Source organism: Notolepis coatsorum (genome assembly GCF_963971535.1).
Source record: "Notolepis coatsorum genome assembly, chromosome: 19".
Classification (NCBI taxonomy): Eukaryota; Metazoa; Chordata; class Actinopteri; order Aulopiformes; family Paralepididae; genus Notolepis; species Notolepis coatsorum.
Window position 1 is genome coordinate 30336714 of NC_140183.1, and position 20138 is coordinate 30356851.

A 20138-nucleotide genomic window follows, 5' to 3' on the forward strand; every position below is an offset into this window, starting at 1 on the left:
TATGGAGAGTCTAACACTATGCCTCCCCTGTCTGCTCCCCAGCCCTGTCTGTGTTAATTATAAACCCTGAGTGTCAGAGTAGATGTCTGCTGTCCTTTACAGATGTTTACATTATATACACATGAAAAACAAGTGCTATTCTTTCAACGTCAAGAACATAGATATAGATGGCGGCTGGGTGGCGTAGCGGAGATTGCGCTCGTCACCAATGCAAGAGACTCCGGTCTCGAATCCCGGTGTCAGCATTGCCTACGGCTTGGGCCAGTCGTCATACTATCTCATTTGGCAGAGGTAGCGGGTGGAAGTCGATGGATGGGGATTGGACGTTGTGGACAGCGACTCCTACAGGTCTGTTGGGTGACGCCTGCACAGCAGAGACAGGAAGTAACGGGGGCAGCGTGAGCCTCCCACGCGTTACTCCTCGCCACTGAGAGTCCGCGCTGTCTGGTGAAAAGATGCGACAGGCTGCCTCTTCGTGTACCGGAGGGGACACGTGATGCAAGGCTTCTATCCTCACTACAACCGACCAGTGGGGGGCATAGTCTAGCAACGTTCAAGACAGGGGAGGGAAGAATTGGCAATACGAAATTGGGATGGGAGAAAAATAGAAAAATAAGGAGAAAAAGTGGATAAAAAAAAAAGAACATGGATATAGTCTGAGCCCCCAGGTGGTGTGTGTGTGCGTGTGTTGCAGGTCAAAGGAGATTGAGACAGCGGGCCTGGTTGGTTCAGATCCGTTCAGGGAGGTCCGGGTCCAGTCGGTGGTGGTAGAGTTTCTACTGAGCCATGTAGACGTCCTCTTCTCAGACTCCTTCATCTCTGTAGGGAAATTCACACAAGGTAAAAACTCCTTCTGTCCTCCTCCCTAGAACAGGTAGGCCAGTAGAACGTTCCATGTCTCTGTAGAACATGTAGTCAGTAGAATGTTCCATGTCTCTGTAGAACATGTAGTCAGTAGAACGTTCCATGTCTCTGTAGAACATGTAACCCAGTAGAATGTTCCATGTCTCTGTAGAACATGTAGTCAGTAGAACGTTCCATGTCTCTGTAGAACATGTAGTCAGTAGAATGTTCCATGTCTCTGTAGAACATGTAGTCAGTAGAACGTTCCATGTCTCTGTAGAACATGTAGTCAGTAGAACGTTCCATGTCTCTGTAGAACATGTAACCCAGTAGAATGTTCCATGTCTTTGTAGAACATGTAGTCAGTAGAACGTTCCATGTCTCTGTAGAACATGTAGTCAGTAGAATGTTCCATGTCTCTGTAGAACATGTAGTCAGTAGAACGTTCCATGTCTCTGTAGAACATGTAGTCAGTAGAATGCTCCATGTCTCTGCAGTGGCGTCGCGTGGGTAAAATAACAGGGGAAGCCAACAAAAATTATTAAAAAAAATGTATTAAATATTTTTATTAATATTTTTTTTTTTTTTTTTTTTTTTTTTTTAAGTCAAGTAGTCACCATGTACACTACAGTATGGCTCGGCGGCCAGTCAAACTTTCTTAACAGATTGCAGAATGGGTACAATACAGTACGGCTCAATACACACAATTGTATAAGGGGATGCAGACCAGAGAAAGACGTTTGTCTTGTTTACATCAGGGTCCCCCATTTTCAATTCATACTAGTGACATTTATGACATACAAGACATCATGACATCAAATATACAGTACTGTTACCCCTAGATCCTGACAGAGTATATACATATGATGGGGAGGGGACTGTACATTAGGAGGGGGTGGGTGGGTGGGAGAGAAATATACATACGGCCGGTGTTGTTTTCGAGGAGGGACTCGGGAGTAGGATTCCGCAGAACACCGGGAGAGAATATGACTGTCTATTAGACAAACGTGACAAGACAAACGTATTTCTCTGGTCTGCATCCCCTTAACAATTGTGTGTATTGAGCCGTACTGTATTGTACCCATTCTGCAATCTGTTAAATAAAGTTCTCATTCATTCATTCATTCATTCACGTGTCTGTTGCGCCGCGCGCCCAGCCATCAGAGCGCTCCTACTGTAAAATGCGGAAGCAGTCATTTCAGCCTCAGTTTTACTCGTTTATAAAAATGATTTAAAATGTTTATTAGCAACACCGAGCTTTCAAACCCCGCCGCATCTGTGTGTGAAACCCTAATGGAACGCTGGGTACCTTTGACATTTATATCCGATATATTTTGGACCCACCGCTAGCTTTTAAGCAGTGCTTGATGGTGCACATTAACCTGGCTACTACGGAGGAATAAATTACTGCGTATTCCAGCCCCTGGCTTGCATTGCAGTCATGAAAGGGTATACAAGCTTGCCTGATAACGTTAGTTAGTCCTTAGTCAGGCTGCTCAGTTCTTACCTGGTCAATAATGTGGTCCTCCTCTTGCCAGATAGATTTGTTAAATCATAATATCCACAGTGGTGTGCTCTGCGCTGGTCCTCAGTACTAATGGGATGTCACGTTAGGTAGTCAGGTGGAAACGTGAACTTCTGACCTGCCCCGCCTCCAGGTGGAACATTATGCTGAACGTCTTCCTCCCAGCTCCGTTTTAAACTTTTAGGGTGTGGCACAGTGGCAGTCAGCTCGAATCTGATTGGCTAGGATCGGATTTGGAGTTTGGACTCACTCTATAATGCTGGAAGCCTGGAGAAAGAGACCTACCCACTGCTTCTCTCCTATACTAGCTGCAGTAGTGAGCACAGTCTGACAGTGTGTTAGAGGGAGTGAGAAGGAGAAGAGGGAGACATAAAAAAAAAAAGAAAAAAAAAACACAGATGCACAGATGAAAAAGAATGTAAACTATATTAAAAAAAATTATATTTTAATTTTTTTTTTTTTTTTTTTCATATTTCATAATTTGATATGAATTGATATGAATATAGGGAGGCATGGCTTCCGTTGGCTTCCACAAGGATTCGCCACTGTGTCTCTGTAGAACATGTAGTCAGTAGAACGTTCCATGTCTCTGTAGAACATGTAGTCAGTAGTACGTTCCATGTCTCAGTAGAACATGTAGTCAGTAGAATATTCCATGTCTCTGTAGAACATGTAGTCAGTAGAATATTCCATGTCTCTGTAGAACAGGTAGGTCAATAGAACGTTCCATGTCTCTGTAGAACATGTAACCCAGTAGAACGTTCCATGTCTCAGTAGAACATGTAACCCAGTAGAATGTTCCATGTCTCAGTAGAACATGTAACCCAGTAGAATGTTCCATGTCTCAGTAGAACATGTAACCCAGTAGAACGTTCCATGTCTCTGTAGAACATGTAGTCAATAGAACGTTCCATGTCTCTGTAGAACATGTAGTCAGTAGAACGTTCCATGTCTCAGTAGAACATGTAACCCAGTAGAACAGCAGCTCTCTATTAGACAGTCATCAGCTATATTAGCTCTCTATTAGACAGAGACAGCAGCTCTCTATTAGACAGAGACAGCAGCTCTATTAGACAGAGAGCAGCTCTCTATTAGCTCTCTATTAGACAGACAGCAGCTCTCTATTAGCTCTCTATTAGACAGAGAGCAGCTCTCTATTAGACAGAGACAGCAGCTCTATTAGACAGACAGCAGCTCTCTATTAGCTCTCTATTAGACAGACAGCAGCTCTCTATTAGACAGAGACTGCAGCTCTCTATTAGACAGAGACAGCAGCTCTATTAGACAGAGACAGCAGCTCTATTAGACAGACAGCAGCTCTCTATTAGACAGACAGCAGCTCTCTATTAGACAGAGACAGCAGCTCTCTATTAGACAGAGACAGCAGCTCTCTATTAGACAGAGACAGCAGCTCTATTAGACAGAGACAGCAGCTCTATTAGACAGAGACAGCAGCTCTATTAGACAGAGACAGCAGCTCTCTATTAGACAGAGACAGCAGCTATCTATTAGAGAGAGACAGCAGCTCTATTAGACAGAGACAGCAGCTCTATATTAGAGAGAGACAGCAGCTCTATTAGACAGAGACAGCAGCTCTATATTAGACAGAGACTGCAGCTCTCTATTAGACAGAGACTGCAGCTCTCTATTAGACAGAGACTGCAGCTCTATTAGAGAGAGACAGCAGCTCTATTAGACAGAGACAGCAGCTCTATTAGACAGAGACAGCAGCTCTATTAGACAGAGACAGCAGCTCTATATTAGACAGAGACTGCAGCTCTATATTAGACAGAGACAGCAGCTCTCTATTAGACAGAGACAGCAGCTCTATTAGACAGAGACAGCAGCTCTATTAGACAGAGACAGCAGCTATCTATTAGACAGAGACAGCAGCTCTATTAGACAGAGACAGCAGCTCTCTATTAGACAGAGACAGCAGCTCTCTATTAGACAGAGACAGCAGCTCTATTAGACAGAGACAGCAGCTCTCTATTAGACAGAGACAGCAGCTCTCTATTAGACAGAGACAGCAGCTCTATTAGACAGAGACAGCAGCTCTCTATTAGACAGAGACAGCAGCTCTCTATTAGACAGAGACAGCAGCTCTATTAGACAGACAGCAGCTCTATTAGACAGAGACAGCAGCTCTATTAGACAGAGACTGCAGCTCTATTAGACAGAGACTGCAGCTCTCTATTAGACAGAGACTGCAGCTCTATTAGAGAGAGACAGCAGCTCTATTAGAGAGAGACAGCAGTTCTATTAGACAGAGACTGCAGCTCTATTAGACAGAGACAGCAGCTCTCTATTAGACAGAGACAGCAGCTCTATTAGACAGAGACTGCAGCTCTATTAGACAGAGACAGCAGCTCTCTATTAGACAGAGACAGCAGCTCTCTATTAGACAGAGACTGCAGCTCTATTAGAGAGAGACAGCAGCTCTATTAGAGAGAGACAGCAGCTCTATTAGACAGAGACTGCAGCTCTATTAGACAGAGACAGCAGCTCTCTATTAGACAGAGACAGCAGCTCTATTAGACAGAGACAGCAGCTCTATTAGACAGAGACTGCAGCTCTATTAGACAGAGACAGCAGCTCTATTAGACAGAGACTGCAGCTCTATTAGACAGAGACAGCAGCTCTATATTAGACAGAGACTGCAGCTTTCTATTAGACAGAGACTGCAGCTCTCTATTAGACAGAGACAGCAGCTCTATTAGACAGAGACAGCAGCTCTATTAGACAGAGACTGCAGCTCTATTAGACAGAGACTGCAGCTCTCTATTAGACAGAGACTGCAGCTCTCTATTAGACAGAGACTGCAGCTCTATTAGACAGAGACGACGAAAGGGCCTACCTGGAAGAGGTAGAGAACCTGTCACAGTGGTGTCAGGAGAACTGCCTCTCCCTGAACGTCAGCAAAACAAAAGAGATGATTGTGGACTTCAGGAGGTCGGGGGTCAAGGACTACAGCCCCCTCAGCATCGACGGGGCACCGGTTGAGAGAGTGAACAGTTTCAAGTACCTCGGAGCCCACATATCCGAGGACTTGACATGGACCACACACATTGACAGTGTTGTGAAGAAGGCACGACAACGCCTCTACTTCCTCAGGCGCCTAAGGAAGTTCCAAGTCAGTCAGAAGATCCGTAGGAACTTCTACTCATGTACAATAGAGAGCATCCTGACCGGCAACATCACCTCCTGGTTTGGGAATAGCACTGCACAAGACCGTAGCAGACTACAAAGAGTGACACGTTCAGCCGAACGCACAATTGGAGGGGGGCTTCCCACCCTCCAGAACATTTACAACAAGCGGTGCAAGGGGAAGGCTAAGAGAATTATTAAGGACTCGAGCCACCCGAACAACTGCCTCTTTGAACTGCTGCGGTCAGGCAAGCGATACCGGAGTCTTAAGGCGAGCACAGAAAGACTCAGAAGAAGCTTCTATCCCCAGGCCATCAGGCTGCTAAACGAACAATAATCACTATGCAACAACCATCAAATGCACACAGCACACACACCCACACGCACACACTCACTCAAACAAACAACACACTGCAGCACCCACTCTCCACACTTTAGATCACACAAACACACTTACACTTTATATTTATTGATAAAGGATTTGCACTACAACTCGTACACCTACTGTGAATTGTACCTAAATTGCACCTCGTCCCATTTCTCCATTTCTGCCTTGCACTATATAGTATTGTATATTAGTACACTGCACAGTATTGTATATTGTATGGTAACTACGTCTATTCTGCATCGAACATTGTACATATGTCTAAACTGAACACTGTGACCTCATTTTTTTTACTTCTAATTTTACTATGTTATTTTATTCATACTTATCTTGTCTTGCACAGTCTCTGGAGCGCAACAGTAAGAAGCATTTTGTATAAAAGTATTCTGTACTTCTGTATGACAACTATTAAAGAAACTTGAAACTTGAACTTGAACTTGAAGCTCTATTAGACAGAGACAGCAGCTCTATTAGACAGAGACTGCAGCTCTCTATTAGACAGAGACAGAAGCTCTATTAGACAGAGACAGAGGCTCTATTAGACAGAGACAGAAGCTCTATTAGACAGAGACAGAAGCTCTATTAGACAGAGACAGCAGCTCTATTAGAGAGAGACTGCAGCTCTCTATTAGACAGAGACAGAAGCTCTATTAGACAGAGACAGCAGCTCTCTATTAGACAGAGACTGCAGCTCTCTATTAGACAGAGACAGCAGCTCTATTAGACAGAGACAGCAGCTCTCTATTAGAGAGAGACTGCAGCTCTCTATTAGACAGAGACAGCAGCTCTATTAGACAGAGACAGCAGCTCTCTATTAGACAGAGACAGCAGCTCTCTATTAGACAGAGACAGCAGCTCTCTATTAGACAGAGACAGCAGCTCTCTATTAGACAGAGACAGCAGCTCTCTATTAGACAGAGACAGCAGCTCTCTATTAGAGCTTGCAGCTTTCCACTCTCTCAGCTGATGTCATTGTCTATTACGAATGTGACCTTCAGAGAGTAACAGCCACTCCAAGGTCACTGATTCCAGGGGCTCGAAGGGCTCCTGTGGCAGCAGCCACCTGGTCAAAGCCCCATACCGCGCCTTTTAAAAACTGCAAGATGAGGATGCGAGGCTGGCCTCCTTCGAGTGTCTCCAGGCATATCTGCCCCCCCCCCCCCCCCAGGTACAGGAGGAACCCTCGCCGTTCCTGACTGATCTGACAGTACAGCCACATAGACGACTCACGGCCACGGGTGCATTAGCGTTAGCTACAATGTGCAACTCGATGCACTACACAGGATTATGAGTCCCAGGGAGATGGCCATGGAGAACCACACTGTACCCTGGCAGATACATGTATATCCCTGCACTACCGGCAGAGGGATGTGTGAAAACCACTCCCGCTGAGCCAACAGCATGGTTACATCTTAGCAACCACAAGCCTTACTGAGAACCCACTCGGTTCCTTATCAACCGGATGTAGCCTAGGCGAAGGGATAAGTCACACTGTGTTTTATGTGACCAGGTTACCCATGGGTGCTTCACCTCTTTTCTTGTCCTCTCTCTGCTCCGTGTGTTTTATCTGAGCTGGCTGGTGTGCAGCGTGCGATACAGAGGACTGAATACAGGAATAACTGATACATTGTCCTTAGTGCCATAATCACACAACCCCTGGGTGCATCAGCAGCCCTGTGCAATGTGCCCCCAGGAAACCCAGTCTCTTGGTCAGGGGATATTATGGGCCTTATCTGATCTGGTCGGTAAAGCAACACAAACTATTGTTGGGTGTGTTTGCACTAAGCACCTTACGTAGGACTTATTATGGGAGTAATGGTCCCTGTTCTGACTGACATAGTCACACAGACTACCTCTGAGCAGTATGCCCTACTGTACCTCAGTTAACTGGATCAAGGGCCACTCCAGGGATTTTCAGGCCAAGCAGGCCTCAGAAGCCCACCGCCGTGCCCCAGGCCTGCTGCGGCATCTTCACTGCATCTAGGCCACTTCTGTCTCCGGGCTTGACGAGCAACCTCAGTAGAGCAGTCTGCTCCCGCAGCCGGGCTGAAATAGCCACAGCTGATCTAACTTTAAGTTAAGACCACAACTGTCCTTCTCACAGATGATCTAACTGTTTTAAAGTTAAGCTGACCTCCTCACAGAAGATACAGTATAACTGTTTTAAAGTGAAGCTGACTGTCCTTCTCACAGAAGATATAACTGTTTTAGATCTGAAAAAAGAACCGCAAAGTGCTACAGAGGGTCGTACTAATAGCCCAGAACATCTGCGGTTGTGAGCTTCCTTCCATCCAGGATATTATACAACGGATGGTGTGTCAGCAAAGCCTGCAAGATTATTGTCTGCCTGTCTGTTGGTCTATCTAACCTTCAGTCTGTCCTCCAGGTGGCCAATCTCTGTCCAGACCAAAGTCGTTTGTGTCAACTCGGCTGTTGTCCTTAGAGGAGGCCCAGGCCAGGAGTCAGGCTCCTCAGCTCCTCCAGGGGGCACCAGCACATCTCCGGCAGAGCCAATATCACACCGTGCTGGACATCCAGGACAACAGGTCAGTCCCCTGACCCCCGACCCCAACGCCATGTGTCCTGCGTTAAACAGAATGCTGTTGTTGATCTGCTGGAAGTTAAAATATTATGATGTTTGGCAGTAAATACAGAATACTGTTCAACTGTAAAATATCCACATCTAGTCAGAACTCTTTGATAACTAAGTTTGAAAGATCCTTGCAAAACATTTATTTGAATATCAATATATTGATTACTCCATCGGTAATGGCATAGACCACTGCACTTCCGCGTTACATTGAGCTCATGGGAGAGACAGCAGGGGGAGAAAATGATTGAATGTTGCGGAAGTGTTGCAGTGGTCTAATGGCCTCACAAATCCAGTATGACTCTGGTCCTATTGAAGAGAGAAGCCAGTATGACTCTAGTCCTGTTGAAGAGAGAAGCCAGTATGACTCTAGTCCTGTTGAAGAGAGAAGCCAGTATGACTCTGGTCCTGTTGAAGAGAGAAGCCAGTATGACTCTAGTCCTGTTGAAGAGAGAAGCCAGTATGACTCTAGTCCTGTTGAAGAGAGAAGCCAGTATGACTCTAGTCCTGTTGAAGAGAGAAGCCAGTATGACTCTAGTCCTGTTGAAGAGAGAAGCCAGTATGACTCTAGTCCTGTTGAAGAGAGAAGCCAGTATGACTCTAGTCCTGTTGAAGAGAGAAGCCAGTATGACTATAGTCCTGATGAAGAGTATGAGAGAGAGAAAACATCTAAACCAGAAACAGAGTTGAGACTATGTTTACAGATGTTCTTCCACGGTTAACAGGTAGCTTGCTTTTCAAAGGCATTTTTTTTTCTTTTTTTTTTTTTTTTTATAAAAAATCCTTACTCGCATCCCCCCCTCTCTCTCTCTCTCTCTCTCTCTCTCTCTCTCTTTCACCCTCCATTTCTGACTAATTTCTTACTTTCTATCACTGTGTGTGTCTGTCTCTCTCTTTCCCTCTCTGTCTATTCTCTGTCGCTCTCTCTCTCACTGTCTGGTGTGTGTGTTTGTCTCTCTCTCTCTGTCTCTCTATCTCTCTCCAGGAGAAAGAGGGGACTAAAAGGAAGGAAGATGGCAGGAAGTTGGAAGATGTTTTTTGCCATCGGGAAACCAACCAGGAAGCCAATGAGAATTAGCACTCTATTCCAGCCAACCACATCACACGCTGGTATGTCACCTGACTCCTCCTGTCCAATCCATGCAGCGTATCTTTAGATAAAAGCTTTTTATTTATGCTTTTTCGCTCAGCGCTTTTGACAACCATCACTCAAGAGAAATAAAGTATTAGCATCCATGCTTTAGCGAAGGTATGTCATCTCCATGGTAACGAGACTCCTGACTGGTCATTAGCTGTGGTCCCTCCATGTTGACACAACTTAATGTTAGCTAATGTTACAGCTAAAACCACAACGCACAAGCATATCCATGTTGACACAACTTAATGTTAGCTAACTTTACAGCTAAAACCACAAACATATCCATGTTGACACAACTTAATGTTAGCTAACTTTACAGCTAAAACCACAAGCATATCCATGTTGACACAACTTAATATTAGCTAACTTTACAGCTAAAACCACAAGCATATCCATGTTGACACAACTTAATATTAGCTAACTTTACAGCTAAAACCACAAGCATATCCATATTGACACAACTTAATATTAGCTAACTTTACAGCTAAAACCACAAGCATATCCATGTTGACACAATGTAATGTTATTTAACTTTACATCTAAAACCACAAGCATATCCATGTTGAGACAATGTAATGTTAGCTAACTTTACAGCTAAAACCACAAGCATATCCATGTTGAGACAATGTAATGTTATTTAACTTTACAGCTAAAACCACAAGCATATCCATGTTGACACAATGTAATGTTATTTAACTTTACAGCTAAAACCACAAGCATATCCATGTTGACACAATGTAATGTTATTTAACTTTACAGCTAAAACCACAAGCATATCCATATTGACACAACTTAATGTTAGCTAACTTTACAGCTAAAACCACAAGCATATCCATGTTGACACAACTTAATGTTAGCTAACTTTACAGCTAAAACCACAAGCATATCCATGTTGACACAACTTAATGTTAGCTAACTTTACAGCTAAAACCACAAGCATATCCATGTTGAGACAATGTAATGTTATTTAACTTTACAGCTAAAACCACAAGCATATCCATGTTGACACAACTTAATATTAGCTAACTTTACAGCTAAAACCACAAGCATATCCATGTTGACGCAACTTAATGTTATCTAACTTTACAGCTAAAACCACAAGCATATCCATGTTGACGCAACTTAATGTTATCTAACTTTACAGCTAAAACCACAAGCATATCCATGTTGACACAACTTAATGTTAGCTAACTTTACAGCTAAAACCACAAGCATATCCATGTTGAGACAATGTAATGTTATTTAACTTTACAGCTAAAACCACAAGCATATCCATGTTGACACAACTTAATATTAGCTAACTTTACAGCTAAAACCACAAGCATATCCATGTTGACGCAATGTAATGTTAGCTAACTTTACAGCTAAAACCACAAGCATATCCATGTTGACACAATGTAATGTTAGCTAACTTTACAGCTAAAATCACAAGCATCCATGTTGACACAATGTAACGTTAGCTAACATTACAGATAAAACCACAAGCATTATCCTCTATCTAGCTGTCAATCACACTGATCATCTAGCTGTCAATCACACTGAATATGACTGCGTTTGTGACTTGACAAAGTCCTGAAGGTGACATTGAAGGAATGTGTTGATTGCCTAAATGTTCTGTCAGAAATGTGTGATGTGTCTGTCTGCCTCTCTCACCCTGTCTGCCTCTCTCACCCTGTCTGCCTGTCTGTCTGTCTGTCAGGTTGTCGAGTGGACAGTGTGACTCTCAGGTCTGCTAAGAGTGAGGAGAGTCTTTCTTCACAGCACAGTGGAGCAGGTTGGTACCTTTTGTAGTACCTCCATTAGTATTCTAATACCCCAGTATACACACTGCAGTACCTCTAGTAGTATTATAATACCCAGTATACACACTGCAGTACCTCTAGTAGTATTTTAATACCCAGTATACACACTGCAGTACCTCTAGTAGTATTGTAATACCCAGTATACACACTGCAGTACCTATAGTAGTATTATAATACCCAGTATACACACTGCAGTACCTCTAGTAGTATTATAATACCCAGTATACACACTGCAGTACCTCTAGTAGTATTATAATACCCAGTATACACACTGCAGTACCTCTAGTAGTATTATAATACCCAGTATACACTCTGCAGTACCTCTAGTAGTATTGTAATACCCAGTATACACACTGCAGTACCTCTAGTAGTATTGTAATACCCAGTATACACACTGCAGTATCTCTAGTAGTATTATAATACCCAGTATACACACTGCAGTACCTCTAGTAGTATTATAATACCCAGTATACACACTGCAGTACCTCTAGTAGTATTATAATACCCAGTATACACACTGCAGTACCTCTAGTAGTATTATAATACCCAGTATACACTCTGCAGTACCTCTAGTAGTATTGTAATACCCAGTATACACACTGCAGTACCTCTAGTAGTATTTTAATACCCAGTATACACACTGCAGTACCTCTAGTAGTATTATAATACCCAGTATACACACTGCAGTACCTCTAGTAGTATTATAATACCCTATTATACACACTGCAGTACCTCTAGTAGTATTCTAATACCATATTATACACACTGCAGTACCTCTAGTAGTATTATAATACCCAGTATACACACTGCAGTACCTCCATTAGTATATTCTAATACCCAGTATACACACTGCAGTACCTCCATTAGTATTATAATACCCCATTATACACACTGCAGTACCTCTAGTAGTATTATAATACCCTATTATACACACTGCAGTACCTCCATTAGTATTATAATACCCTATTATACACACTGCAGTACCTCCATTAGTATATTCTAATACCCCATTATACACACTGCAGTACCTCCATTAGTATATTCTAATACCCTATTGTACACACTGCAGTACCTCCATTAGTATTATAATACCCAGTATACACACTGTAGTACCTCTAGTCGTATTATAATACCCAGTATACACACTGTAGTACCTCTAGTAGTATTATAATACCCAGTATACACACTGTAGTACCTCTAGTCGTATTATAATACCCAGTATACACACTGTAGTACCTCTAGTCGTATTATAATACCCAGTATACACACTGTAGTACCTCTAGTCGTATTATAATACCCAGTATACACACTGCAGTACCTCTAGTCGTATTATAATACCCAGTATACACACTGTAGTACCTCTAGTCGTATTATAATACCCCAGTATACACACTGTAGTACCTCTAGTCGTATTATAATACCCCAGTATACACACTGTAGTACCTCTAGTCGTATTATAATACCCCAGTATACACACTGCAGTACCTCTAGTCGTATTATAATACCCAGTATACACACTGCAGTACCTCTAGTCGTATTATAATACCCCAGTATACACACTGTAGTACCTCTAGTCGTATTATAATACCCCAGTATACACACTGTAGTACCTCTAGTCGTATTATAATACCCCAGTATACATACTGCAATACCTCTAGTAGTACTCGAATAGCTCAGTATAAGTAACTCAATTAAGAGCTCTCTCTCTCCCTCTGTTTCTCTCTCTCCCTCTGTCTCTTTCTCTATCTCTGTCTCTACTTCTCTCTGTCTCTGTCTCTGCTTCTTACTCTCTCTCTCTCTCTCTCTCTGTCTCTACTTCTCTCTGCCTCTGTCTCTTTTTCTTTCTCTGTCTCTCTCTCTCTAGGGGTCCAGAGGTTGCGTCGTCCTCGGTCTAGCAGTGATGGTCTCTCGTTGGCTGCTGCCATGGAAACACAGCCCCTCCCCCACCACCCCTCCTCTCGCCTGCCCTCCTCTCGTTCCTATGACAGCCTGTTGCTAGGAGACCAGCGGCATTGCGAAGAGGAAGAGGAGGTACCTTGGTTTAGTTCTGTGTTCTCTGATTGTTTCTGATTGGTCCAAACTCCTGAACCCTTCATTTCCTCCAGGGATAGACAGACAGACAGACAGACAGACAGACAGACAGACAGACAGACAGACAGACAGACAGACAGACAGACAGACAGACAGACAGACAGACAGACAGACAGACAGAAATACTGTCGGACATAAATACATACTGTCAGACAGACACTGATAGACAGAACATACGTAGATAGATAGATAGCTTCATACTCAACAGTTCCAACAGAGCTGCCCAGTACAACCAGTCTAACACTGTTGACCACTAGGAGCTGCCCAGTACAACCAGTCTAACACTATTGACCATTAGGAGCTGCCCAGTACAACCAGTCTGACACTGTTGACCATTAGGAGCTGCCCAGTACAACCAGTCTAACACTGTTGACCACTAGGAGCTGCCCAGTACAACCAGTCTAACACTGTTGACCATTAGGAGCTGCCCAGTACAACCAGTCTGACACTGTTGACCACTAGGAGCTGCCCAGTACAACCAGTCTAACACTGTTGACCATTAGGAGTTGCCCAGTACAACCAGTCTGACACTGTTGACCACTAGGAGCTGCCCAGTACAACCAGTCTAACACTGTTGACCATTAGGAGTTGCCCAGTACAACCAGTCTGACACTGTTGACCATTAGGAGCTGCTCAGTACAACCACAGTTTGACTAACAACTTTGTTAAGAAACAAAGTATCACTTTAAGAAACAAAGTATCCCTTTAAGAAATAAAGTATCCCTTTAAGAATCTGCTCCCAGAGGCGGCTAGGTGGCCCGTTGGGCAAGGCGCTCGCCACCAACGCAGGAGATGCTGGGTTCGAGCCCAGCTCTCTGCGTTGCTACCAGCTTGGCTGGTCGTTCATACTAATACAATTGGCAGTATTAGGGGGTGGGAAGCTGGTGGGTGGGGATTGGACATTGTGGACAGCGACTCCTACAGGTCGGTTGGTGCGCCTGCGCAGTAGAATCAGGAAGCGACGAGGGGCGGCGTGTCCCTCCCACGCAGACCCTCGCTGCTGAGAGATCGCGCTGTGCAGGTGAAAAGATGCGACGGCTGCCTCCTCGAGTACCGGAGGGGACACGTGATGCAAGGCTTCGTCCACATTGCAGCCGGCTTGTGGGAGGCATGGCCTAACAGCGTTCGAGACAGGGGAGGGTAGAATTGGACAATACGAAATTGGGGACGGGAGAAAAATAGAAAAATGGGGAGAAAAAAGTAGATACAAAAGAAATAATCTGCTCCCAGGTTCTGTTTTGTTCTTAAAGGTTTGTGTTTTTGAGCAGGATGAGGATGGGGAGGATGAAGAGGATGAGGATGAGGAAGGAGTCTACATGCTGCCAGACTTCTCAACCAATCAGGAGCCAGCATCCTCCTGGATGGCTGAGGATGTCATCGACTTTAGCCCCACCTTCCTGGAAGATGGACCAATTGGATTGGGCAGCACTAGGGATTCCCCTCCCACCGGCAGTCCTCCAGCCTATCACTGCCACAGCCACCAGGCACAGCGCCCAATCACAGAGGACCCAGACTCTGTACTCAACCAATCAGAAGCTGTTGCTAGACGGAGTCTGATCCTGGCAGCCACAGCTCCACCACAACAAGTGTTCTGTCAACACCGGCCGTCCAACAGCAGTCCAGCTCAGACTGAGGCAGCCAATCAGAGCCCTTCACATGGTGTGGGCCTGCCCACTGAGAGGCGGTCCTTCACTAAGAAGGTGGGGCAACTTTCACCTGCTTCCTAAACATGTAGCACTGACGGTCCTCGTCAACTCATAAAGTCGGACATTTCCGAGTTTACTACCATGAAGTTGCACTTGAACAGCAGATCAAATGGTAAATACCAGTGGTAAACTTGGCAAGTTCCATGATACCAGAGTTTAGGAGTTGTGACGTCAAATCAGTGACCTTTCACCTTTTGTGGTGCAAACATGCTTCATTATGAACATGGAGCATCATGAGACCTCATCAGAAATATGATGTTGTCCCGCTGGGATTCCTAAAAGTGGAACAAACCACCTGCATCAAGTAATAATGGTTGAATAATCTGCTGAATCTGCTGAATTGGATCTCATTGGTCCTGAATCTGCTGCCTTGGATCTGATTGGTCCTGCCTTACTGATCTAACTAGTGCACCCGAACGCCATCACCTCGTATAAAGGTGCTCCCATAGTCGAGCAGACTGTACACAGAGCAGACTCCGCGGATGTCCGCGCGGCTCTTTGAGCTTTCATAGTCGAGCAGATCTCAGCGGATGTCCGCGGTCTATTTCCTACATTTCTCGCACCAGTTTTACTACATTTCCCACAATTCTGTCTGGCAGATCAGAGGGAACATTATCAGCGGGGGAGAGAGAGAGAGAGACATGTAGAGAGAGAGAGAGGTAGAGAGAGAGAGAGAGAGAGAGAGCGAGAGAGAGAGCTTCACAGGCTCATCTCTCTCCTCGCGCCACCAATCCCTCGCGCAGTGTCACATTTAATGCAGTTCAATGTCAACCAAAACGCCGAGCAGCGTTTTGTGTGACACCAAGTCAGCGGCGCGGATGTCCGCGCGTCAGAAAATAGGAGCGTCGCACCTGTGGGTCTGCTGTCCGCTGAGATCAAAGCTCAAGAGTCCGCGCGGACATCCGCGGAGTCTGCTCTGTGTACAGTCTGCTGGACTATGGGAGCGCCTTAAGAGTTGGTCACACGATACATTCATGAGTTTACGAGCACCTACCGAACCCACCATTACTAGCATCTGACAGTCTGCGAATATAAACATGTAGATCCTGATCCTAGTTAACACCTGACAGTCTGCTAATGTAAACATGTAGACACTAGCTAACACCTGACAGTCTGCTAATGTAAACATGTAGACACTAGCTAACATCTGACAGTCTGCTAATGTAAACATGTAGACACTAGCTAACACCTGACAGTCTGCTAATGTAAACATGTAGACACTAGCTAACACCTGACAGTCTGCTAATGTAAACATGTAGACACTAGCTAACATCTGACAGTCTGCGAATGTAAACATGTAGACACTAGCTAACACCTGACAGTCTGCTAATGTAAACATGTAGACACTAGCTAACACCTGACAGTCTGCTAATGTAAACATGTAGACACTAGCTAACATCTGACAGTCTGCTAATGTAAACATGTAGACACTAGCTAACATCTGACAGTCTGCTAATGTAAACATGTAGACACTAGCTAACATCTGACAGTCTGCTAATGTAAACATGTAGACACTAGCTAACATCTGACAGTCTGCTAATGTAAACATGTAGACACTAGCTAGCATCTGACAGTCTGCTAATGTAAACATGTAGACACTAGCTAACATCTGACAGTCTGCTAATGTAAACATGTAGACACTAGCTAACACCTGACAGTCTGCTAATGTAAACATGTAGACACTAGCTAACATCTGACAGTCTGCTAATGTAAACATGTAGACACTAGCTAACATCTGACAGTCTGCGAATGTAAACATGTAGACACTAGCTAACATCTGACAGTCTGCGAATGTAAACATGTAGACACTAGCTAACACCTGACAGTCTGCTAATGTAAACATGTAGACACTAGCTAACATCTGACAGTCTGCTAATGTAAACATGTAGACACTAGCTAACATCTGACAGTCTGCTAATGTAAACATGTATACACTAGCTAACATCTGACAGTCTGCTAATGAAAACATGTAGACACTAGCTAACATCTGACAGTCTGCTAATGTAAACATGTAGACACTAGCTAACATCTGACAGTCTGCTAATGTAAACATGTAGACACTAGCTAACATCTGACAGTCTGCGAATGTAAACATGTAGACACTAGCTAACATCTGACAGTCTGCGAATGTAAACATGTAGACACTAGCTAACACCTGACAGTCTGCTAATGTAAACATGTAGACACTAGCTAACATCTGACAGTCTGCTAATGAAAACATGTAGACACTAGCTAACATCTGACAGTCTGCTAATGTAAACATGTAGACACTAGCTAACATCTGACAGTCTGCTAATGAAAACATGTAGACACTAGCTAACATCTGACAGTCTGCTAATGTAAACATGTAGACACTAGCTAACATCTGACAGTCTGCTAATGTAAACATGTAGACACTAGCTAACATCTGACAGTCTGCTAATGTAAACATGTAGACACTAGCTAACATCTGACAGTCTGCTAATGTAAACATGTAGACACTAGCTAACATCGGACAGTCTGCTAATGTAAACATGTAGACACTAGCTAACATCGGACAGTCTGCTAATGTAAACATGACAGTTCACTTTGATGAACATTGTTACTCAGCTGATAGATTTGTGCCCTTCCTGATGACTTCGTAAGTCATTGTGACTTTGTAAGTCGCTTTGGATAAAAGCGTCAGCTAAATTACTAAATATAAATGTAAATGTAGATCCTAGTTAAGACCTGACAGTCTGCTAATGTAAACATGTAGATACTAGTTAACACCTGACAGTCTGCTAATATAAACATGTAGATACTAGCTAACATCTGACAGTGCACTTTTCTTTTTTATCCACTTTTTCTCCCATTTTCTATATTTTCTCCCATCCCAATTTCGTATCATCCAATTCAACCCTCCCCTGTCACGGACGCTGTTTCTTGCCTCCCACAAGCCGGCTGCAATGTGGACTAAGTCATACATAGCACAAGTCCCCTCCGGTACTTGAGGTAACAGCAGTCGCATCTTTTCACCTGCGCAGCTCGATCTCTCAGTGGCGAGGAGTAACGCGTGGGAGGCTCACGCTGCCCCCGACACTTCTCAAAATCAACCTGAGAGCAAAAGAAAAGCAAAAGAGTCCATTAGTCCAGCTGCAGCCCTTCGAAGTAGGCAAGACTTCGAGAGGAGGCGGTTACAGGTGTTGCACAATCTGGTTGCAAAGAAGAAAAGATAACGTTAGTGTTTGAGCCAGGATGACTTGGGAGGGGTCAAGATGACCCCCTTTAAATGTTTTAGGGGGACACTGATATATTTATTCATTTTCTTTGTCCTTTTCCTCTCACACCTTCCTCTTCCCTGTGAACAGTTCAATATATACAAATAAAATGTGTTCATTCATTCAAATGGAGTGTTAAAAGAAATTATCGTTTCGAAAATGTTCAGGTTTTTTTCTTAAGGCGCAATCACATCCCTGATGTAGACACTAGCTAACATCGGACAGTCTGCTAATGTAAACATGTAGATACTAGCTAACATCTGACAGTGCTAATTTAAACATGTAGACACTAGCTAACATCGGACAGTCTGCTAATGTAAACATGTAGACAATAGCTAACATCGGACAGGCTGCTAATGTAAACATGTAGATACTAGCTAACATCGGACAGTCTGCTAATGTAAACATGTAGACAATAGCTAACATTTGACAGTCTGCTAATGTAAACATGTAGATACTAGCTAACATCGGACAGTCTGCTAATGTAAACATGTAGATACTAGTTAACACCTGACAGTCTGACACTACCATAGCATGGAGTGGAGAGATAACACACAATACATATACATATAATTCATGGAAATATACTAAAAAGCTATTTATGGCCGGTAAAAATCTCTCTGGCTTGTAGTTTTTTAAATCTGAAGCTAAAAAAGGATGAGGATACTCATTAAACATTTTGAAATATTCAATTGCAAATATAATCAACTGATTAATCGATAACAAAATAATCATTAGTGACAGCCCTACTCTCTAGTGATTAGAGATGTCTCTCTAGTGATTGAATATGTTTCTCTAGTGATTGGAGATGTTTCTCTAGTGATTGGAGATGTCTATCTAGAGATTGAAGAGCAATGTTTTAATTTCAAGGTGCAAAATGTTTTAAGGTGATTGAAAAGAAGCTGCCAATCTGAACACGCCCACAAAACAATCCAGATAAATGGTCTGAGCAGCAGTTTTGAGTTAGATTTTATAATAGTTATTAATTATATTTTTTATTCCAATTTTGGTGGATGCTAAATGTGACATTCAAGTTAGAAAATTATGCATAATTTGAAAATGATATATAGGTCTTTAACATACTCTCTCTTATCTCTTATCTCTTCTCTGCAGGTGGTCCATGCTCTCTCTCCTAAAGCTCCCAAGTCTCCACCTCTGGACATCTCCCAGCCAATAGCCATCAGCGTGCCTGCCAAGGTGTGTGTGTTAATGTTTTTTTCTACTTCTTGCCTATATATATTATACCATTTGCTTGCTTATGGTCAATAAACCTTATATTTTTAGGAGGTGCTGTCAACAAACCAAATAAACAATGTTTTTATAGCAGATTGATACCAAATAAGACACTGGGCTTCATAAGGATGCTATTTATTAATTAATTCAACCACAATGAATTTTTGGCATTTAAAGTCTTCTGTTGCTTTTTCGGGTTAAAGGCAGTATTAATTACATGTCAGTATTAAATACATGTCAGTATTCAAATGTTAAAGGCAGTATCGGTATTAAATACATGTCCGTATTCAAATGTTAAAGGCAGTATTAAATACATGTCAGTATTAAAGGAAAACTCCAACATTTTGGGAAATTAGCTTATTTAACATCTTCCCTGGAGTTAGACAAGAAGATACATACCTTTTTTGTCTCTGTGCATGCATTAGGCTTAGGGAACGCC

At 43.2% G+C, this 20138-nt stretch overlaps 1 protein-coding gene across 1 annotated transcript in view; it reads left to right on the top strand.

The window, feature by feature from the left end:
- Window positions 1-20138, top strand: part of arhgap33 (Rho GTPase activating protein 33) — a gene marked incomplete at its 3' end in the record, with an annotated part of 143872 nt that overhangs the window by 95437 nt on the left and 28297 nt on the right. Inside the window, exons 16-22 of the mRNA XM_084336594.1 lie at window positions 695-840; window positions 8287-8446; window positions 9476-9600; window positions 11328-11402; window positions 13295-13461; window positions 14790-15221; window positions 19580-19663. Of these exons, the coding sequence (XP_084192720.1) occupies window positions 695-840; window positions 8287-8446; window positions 9476-9600; window positions 11328-11402; window positions 13295-13461; window positions 14790-15221; window positions 19580-19663 (1189 nt within the window). The remainder of the gene's footprint in view (window positions 1-694; window positions 841-8286; window positions 8447-9475; window positions 9601-11327; window positions 11403-13294; window positions 13462-14789; window positions 15222-19579; window positions 19664-20138) is intronic.